The 7,486-nt window shown below is 45.8% G+C and overlaps 1 protein-coding gene across 1 annotated transcript in view; it reads left to right on the top strand.

The window, feature by feature from the left end:
* Positions 1-7,486, top strand: part of SUPT6H (SPT6 homolog, histone chaperone) — a 47,368-nt gene that overhangs the window by 20,808 nt on the left and 19,074 nt on the right. The window contains 10 exon segments of the mRNA XM_012809753.2: positions 83-379; positions 537-635; positions 1,348-1,477; positions 1,562-1,712; positions 1,894-2,048; positions 2,244-2,439; positions 2,831-2,970; positions 3,090-3,207; positions 6,327-6,403; positions 6,535-6,670. Of these exon segments, the coding sequence (XP_012665207.1) occupies positions 83-379; positions 537-635; positions 1,348-1,477; positions 1,562-1,712; positions 1,894-2,048; positions 2,244-2,439; positions 2,831-2,970; positions 3,090-3,207; positions 6,327-6,403; positions 6,535-6,670 (1,499 nt within the window).

The raw sequence follows: 7,486 nt of genomic DNA, 5'->3' as shown, positions 1-7,486 counted from the left end.
GGCGCCGAGCCTGCTTCCATTTTTAACAACCACCGGTCACTTTTTCTGTTTGACATGTTTCTTTAAGATACCTTAGTTGCAGTTACGTTGTTGTGTCTTTTTAGCAGTTAGAAAATAAAGGTACGCATCCTAGTTGGCATTTTGCCTCCTGAGAATTGGACCTCTTATAGTAAAATGGGATATACCCCTTTCCCAGTGGTAACTAAAGACATTATGTCCCTTCCCTTCAGGCTCAAGGATGTACAGTCAATGGATGAGCTGAAAGATGTCTACAACCATTTTCTTCTTTATTATGGTCGTGACATCCCCAAGATGCAGAATGCTGCCAAGGCTAGCCGCAAGAAGCTGAAGCGTGTACGGGAAGAGGGAGATGAAGAGGGTGAGTGCTGGAAAAGAAAAGCCAGGAGGCTTGATGGACATGGCATCTCCAAGGAGGCCCTTGCTTGGTACTCTTTGGCATTTCCGCCAACATGTATCAGATCCTTGGGAGAGACTGGAAACTAGAACTCTAACTCTTGTCATGTTTTTCTTCCCAGGTGAAGGAGAAGAGGCAGAAGATGAGGAGCAGAGGGGCCCTGAACTCAAGCAGGCCTCCCGCCGAGACATGTACACCATCTGTCAGAGTGCTGGGCTAGGTAAAGCCAGCTTCTTGGGAACTGGGCATTCTAGGCTTGAGCAAAGGGAGTAACCCAGGAGGACAAGTGGGTAGAAAAAGGAACGGATGTGTGGGTCACTCACTGATTCAGGCCTGAACCAGCCTACTACCTGGTCCTCATAAACACTACTCCCCCTACTCATCCATGCCCCACAGTAAGGCTCAGCCTTTCCCTAATTTCCTATAGTGGGAAACTCATGAGTAGAGGGAGAGAGTCTATCCTCTCTATTCATCAGGTATTTCAATTCAGTTTTTTTGAGCCTGGGGACAGTGGCTCATGCCTATAATCCTAGCACTCGTAGGCCAAATCAAGTGGATTCCTTGGACTCAAGAGTTCGAGACCAGCCTGAGCAAGAGCAAGACCTATCTCTAAAAATAGCTGGGCATTGTGGTGGGCACCTGTAGTCCCTGCTTCTCTGGAGACTGAGGCAAGAGAATCACTTGACCCCAAGAATTTGAGGTTGCTGTGAGCTATGATGCTACAGCACCCAATTGAGGGTGATAAAGTAAGACTCAGTCTCAAAAAAATAAATACAGGTTTTTTTTTTTTTTGGTGGTGGTTTGACAGCCTGGTCCTGCTCATTCATGGCCCCTTTAAAGCCTAGTACCCAAATTGCTACTCCAGATTCTGAAGCCAAGAGGTTTGTCAGCCTAGTTTTCACCTTACCTTTCACTCTTTCTTTTGGCTTTAGATGGCTTGGCCAAAAAGTTTGGGCTTACTCCAGAGCAATTTGGAGAGAACCTTCGGGACAGCTACCAGCGGCATGAGACAGAACAGTTCCCAGCAGAGCCCTTAGAACTGGCCAAGGATTACGTTTGCAGGTAGGTATGCAGTAAGTGGCTGGCAGGGGGAGGGGCCTGAAACCAAGATGCCCTTATCCTGCAGCTTCACCATTTTCCCCACAGCCAGTTCCCCACACCAGAAGCTGTGCTGGAAGGTGCCCGCTACATGGTAGCCCTCCAGATTGCCCGTGAGCCCCTCGTCCGGCAGGTGTTGAGGCAGACCTTCCAGGAGAGAGCCAAGCTAAATATAACCCCCACCAAGAAAGGTAGAAAGGTGAGCTGGGTGAAGGGCTTTGATCTAAGATATGACCTAGCTCTCTAATTGATTAAACTTGAGTCTCTTTAACCTGAGTTTCTTGCCTTCTGCTGAGCTGAATTATCTGCCTGAGAACAGAGAGGCAGTCTTTTCTCTCAGGGCCATCCACAGGCTAATGATTTCTTCTTGATGTGTGCAGGATGTGGATGAGGCCCACTATGCTTATTCCTTCAAGTACTTAAAGAATAAGCCTGTTAAGGAACTGAGAGATGACCAGTTCCTCAAGATAGCTCTGGCTGAAGATGAAGGGCTGCTCACCATTGACATCTGCATAGATATGAAGGGAGTCGAAGGGTAAGCAAAGCCATGGGCTTGGCAGCTTTGGGGGGAAGGTTTGGTGAGGACTCTGGTGGAGGGAAGGCTCCCTCAGGAATGTGAGCCACTTTCAGAACTGAGGGAGCCATTGTCTCTTGCTCACTCATAGCATTCACGGGCATTTAGGCATCACCTTTTCTCCATTCCTAACATCAGTGCTTTGTGTCTCCTCAGTTATGGCAACGACCAGACCTATTTTGAAGAGATCAAACAATTTTACTACCGAGATGAATTCAGCCACCAGGTGCAAGAGTGGAACCGGCAACGCACCATGGCCATTGAACGAGCTTTACAGCAGTTCCTCTATGTGCAGATGGCCAAGGAGCTCAAGAACAAGCTGCTAGCAGAAGCCAAGGAATATGTCATAAAGGTGAGGACAGAGGCCCATGACCTTGAGTCATCTGATTTCTGCAAACTATAGCCGAGCGTGAAGGAACCCAAGTAGTCCCATACTAGGAGCAAGTGAAGCATAATCTAAGAAGGTACCAACGGGCCTGCAGGGGATGCCTCTCAGACCTCTCAGACCTCTCCTCTCAAGGAGCCTCTTCTCTCCCTCTCCCACACTCACCCAGATATTCACTGTATATATCACTGTTCTCTGTATACTCTTCTGTTTATAAAAACAATGTATACCCCTAGGTGGTAAGCTTGCTGGGAATAGGAACACAATCACACATGGATATACATCCTCAGACATGTGTGTATTTCCTCCCGAGTATTCTTGGTGAACCTGATTACTGTAGTATCTGGTTCCTCCCTAGGCCTGTAGCCGAAAGCTCTACAACTGGTTGAGGGTGGCACCCTACCGACCAGATCAGCAGGTGGAGGAAGATGATGACTTTATGGATGAGAACCAAGGGAAGGGCATTCGAGTCCTCGGTATTGCTTTCTCCTCTGCCAGGTAACAGCCTGTTCCTGCCTACCCAGCAACATCTCTTACCTGTCTTTCTAATTTAACTCTTCTCTTATTCATAGCATTATGTTGCTGATTACTGTGCTCTTTTTCTGATGGACTGACAGAGATCACCCTGTATTCTGTGCCCTGGTCAACGGTGAAGGAGAAGTAACAGATTTCCTCCGACTTCCCCATTTTACCAAGCGACGAACTGCATGGAGAGAGGAAGAGCGGGAAAAGAAGGCAAGTGGCCAGGATAGCGTACCAAGTGTACATCTGGAATACGTCTTAGGATTCAGTGGCGTTAAGTGTTTATGATCTAAGCAGCATTCCATGCAAGACCCTGACTGTCTCTGGTTCATGGCTTCTCACCTCCAGGGATGCCTTTCACATCCATGGGCAGTAGATGGCACTCAAATTATCTGGTGTAGAATTTGCTTCTGGCTTGAGGCCACTTCCTAGGCCTGGTATGCTACTGGGGCTGCCTGTCTTGTCTCTGTTCTTACCAGCATCTGGGTCAGGCTGTTCCAAGAGCTAAAAGCCACTGAGGCAAGAAGCCAGCCTTGACCCTGCTTTAGCCTTCCAGTGTCTTTTTCCAAAGAAAGAGGAATTGGAATTCATCTGGTTGGCATATTTCTAGAATTTTTTTTTTTTTTTTCAGACAATCTCGCTCTGTTGTTACCCAGGCTAGAGTGCTGTGGCATCAGCCTAGCTCTCAACAACCTCTCAAACTCCTGGTTTCAAGTGATCCTCCTGCCTCCACCTCCTAAGTTGCTAAAACTACAGACTCTTGCCTCCACACGAGCTAATTTATTTATTTATTTATTTTTATGAGAGTCTCATTCTGTCACCCTCAGTAGAGAGCTGTGGCATCATAGCTCACAGCAACCTCAAAGTCTAAGCTCAACCGATCCTCTTACCTTAGCCTACCAAGTAGCTGGGACTTCAGGTGCCACACAAAGCCTGGCTAGTTTTCCTATTTCTAGAGACTGGGTCTTGCTCTTGCTCAGGCTGGTCTCAAAATTCTAAACTCGGGTAATCCACCCACTATGGCCTCCCAGAGTGCTAGGATCACAGGGTTAAGCCACTGCACCTAGCTATTTTTATTTTTTTTAGAGATGTGGTCTTGTTATGTTGCCCAGGTTGGTCTTAGACTTCTGGGCTGAGGCAATCCTCCCACCTCAGTCTGCTGAAGTGCCAGGATTACAGGCAGAACCTCCATGGCTAGCCAACAAATAACTTTTTTTTTTTTTCGAGACAATGTCTTGTTTTATTGCTCAGGCTAGAATGCCTTGGCATCAGCCTAGCTCATAGCAAACTAAAATTGTTGGGTTTACGCAATTCTCCTGCCTCAACCTCCAGAGTAGCTAAGACTACAGGCACCCCACCCAGAATGCCTAGCTAAATTTTCTGGGTTTTTAGTAGAGGCAGAGTCTCGCTTTGCTCAGTTCATCTTGAACTCCTGAGCTCAAGCAATCCTCCTGCCTTAGCCTCTCAGAGTGATAGATTATAGAAGTGAGCCACCACGACTGGCCTAACAACTATTTTTTTTAAGATATTGATGTGAAGATAAGATTATCAGAATTGGGCCAGGCTTGATGGCTCATACCTATAATTCTAGCACTCCGGGAGGCCTGGGAGGCCAAGGCTGGTGGATCACCTGAGCTCAGAGGTCAGAGACCAGCCTGAGCAAGAGCAAGAACCCATCTCTACTAAAAATAGAAAAACTATGGCTCGGCGCTCATAGCACAGTGATTATGGCACTGGCCATATGCACTGAGGCTGGTGGGTTCAAACCTGGCCCAGGCCTGCTAAACAACAATGACAACTACAATAAAAAAATAGCCAGATGTGGTGGGCTCCTATAGTCCCAGATACTTGGGAGGCTAAAGCAAGAGAAACTCTTAAGCCCAAGAGTTTGAGGTTACTGTGAACTCATGTCATGGCACTCTACTGAGGGTGACATGATGAGACTCTTGTCTCAAAAAAAAAAAAAAAATAGAAAAACTAGCCAGGCTTTCTGGTGGTTACTTGTAGTCACAGCTACTCAGGAGGCTGAGGCAAGAGCATGGCTTGAACCCAAGAGTTTGAGGTTGCTGTGAGATATGATGCCACAGTACTGTACCACAAAGTGGGACTCTGTCTCAAAAAAAAAGAAAAAAGACTATCAGAATAGTTCTGTCTGGCAGTGGTTTGTGTAAATAAGACACCATGGTGTTTAGTTAACCACAGCCTTATTGTAAGCCAGAAATACGACAATCTTAGAAAAGCCTAACAGATTCGTAATAGTCAAGCCAGAGGTCCCAATCTCTCTATTTTGTGTTCTTTCTGGCTAGGCAACAAGCAGTGCATCTTGTCTAACATTGAGCTTTCTATATAAAGAGAGATAAAGACCTTCCTTAGGCACCCACCCTATTGGGCACATGGTTATGCAAGGTACCATCTATACAAAGCTCAGCTAGATTTTAGGAGATGCCAGAAAGGTATTGAATTCTTTTACTTAGAAAAATAGCAAGAGTATTTTATAGTTAGGAGCAGCCCAAGAAGGGGAAAGATGTATGGCATTTCCAAGAAGGAGGAATATAACAACATTGTGGATAGAAGAACATCATCCAGGGCAGCGCCTGGGCTCAAAGGAGTAGGGTGCCGGCCCCATATGCCAGAGGTGGTGGGTTCAAACCCAGCCACAGCCAAAAAAAAAGAAAAAGAAAAAGAACATCATCCCCTATGAGAACCTCCCTGGGGCCTAGATAAGGTTGGTGGTCCATCTTAGGTTGTGTGCCATGCTTGGCTCTTCTATAGCACTAATACCTTCCTCACTTGTTTATACTCAGATTTTCAGCATAAATCACACCAGAAATGAAATAGACATCCACAAAAACTCCAGGACATCAAGGATGGGAATCAGTGGAAACTGAGTTATAAAGAACTACAGTAGGGACTGGATATTTTTAAGCTGAAGATGACTTAGGGAGACATACTTGCCATGTTGACCTTTTCAAAGGTCCTTCACCCAAAAGAGGGCAGGCACCGATTTTTTGTTTTACTTGATCAAATCTAGGATCAGTGGTTAAGTATTAGACAGATTTTGGTTTATAATGAAAGAGATCAGTTTCTTAGCTATTCATCATTCAGATCTGGCCACTGCAGTGAGATTCTACTCAGTGGAGTAAGTAAGCCAATTGTCTGTCAGGAACAAGTAGGTATGCATCCCTGGTGGCAGCTTGAACCAGATCTCCTCTGAAGACCCTTCCAGCTTTTACTGTTCTCTGGTCTTGTGAGACCCTGAGCTCATAGGGAGACAGAAGTGCTTGATATCCCCTTATCCTCAGAGCTGTTCAATTCCATTTTTTTCAATCCAGGCACAAGACATTGAAACCTTAAAGAAATTTCTTCTGAACAAAAAGCCTCATGTGGTGACAGTTGCAGGAGAGAACAGGTAGGATACCAGAGCTTTGAACCAGGTCTGGCTTAAGGCTATAACCCAAATCATGCCATATTATTGACTCCCCATCCCATGTCCATCCCTGAGAAAATGTATTCATTGACCACTACTGTTCATCTCACCAGGGATGCCCAGATGTTGATTGAGGATGTGAAGCGTATTGTGCATGAGCTGGACCAGGGCCAACAGCTATCTTCTATTGGAGTGGAGCTCGTTGACAACGAGTTGGCCATTCTTTACATGAACAGCAAGAAGTCAGAGGTATTCTGGAGCCCCACCCTTAGAGCCTGCCCAGAGAAGTTTAATAGGGAAGCAGAGGTTATCAGGAGCACAGGACTGCTTCTGTGTGTTTACCCATGCAGGGGTTTTCCATTTTGCCATTTATGGTTCAGATTTGGAATCTTGTAAATTAAATTAGTCAAAGGAAAAAGGATACCAGAGGAGCAGAGAGAATGACTTCAAGCCAAAATGGTTTGGAGTTTCTCTTGATATTGAAGCTGAGATGTTTTGGAAAAACTTTCAAACTATGTTTCCTCGGTGACTTCTGTGACCTGATGTGAGGGGTTTTCTCCACACAGCAAGCACTAGATACCAGTTGGGTGTCCTCTGATTCAATTCCAACACTATCTACCTATAGTTAGCATCTGCTCCCACAGCATGAGGGCTCAGTCCCCTAAACTCCGCACCCCCTTTCAGACAGCAGTCATAATCTGACGTCTGACTGACCAGCTGGTTGGAGTTCTCATCAGCCCCTCTTTGGGTTCTATTAATTTGCTGGGGTGGCTCACAGAACTCAGGGAAACACTTAGGTTTACCAGTTTATTATAAAGAATATGTACAAAGGATACAGATGAAAAGATTTGTAGGGCAAGGTATAGGGAAAGGGGCATAAAGCTTCCATGCCCTTCCTGGGTATGCCTTCCTTTAGGAACCTCTAGGTGTGTCTGCAAGCTCTCTAAAGATAAGTCCTTTTGGGTTTCTATGGACAACCATGTCAAAATGATTAGCTTTCAGGGTATGGGGCAGAACCATCTCTGGAACAAGGGTCTAATAATCCATAATTAGAAAGGTGCGGAT

Source organism: Otolemur garnettii, unplaced genomic scaffold (genome assembly GCF_000181295.1).
Source record: "Otolemur garnettii isolate 467f Iridium unplaced genomic scaffold, OtoGar3 scaffold00112, whole genome shotgun sequence".
Taxonomy (NCBI): Eukaryota; Metazoa; Chordata; class Mammalia; order Primates; family Galagidae; genus Otolemur; species Otolemur garnettii.
Note: the sequence above shows the minus strand (reverse complement) of the source record. Positions and strands in the feature narration are given on the sequence as shown.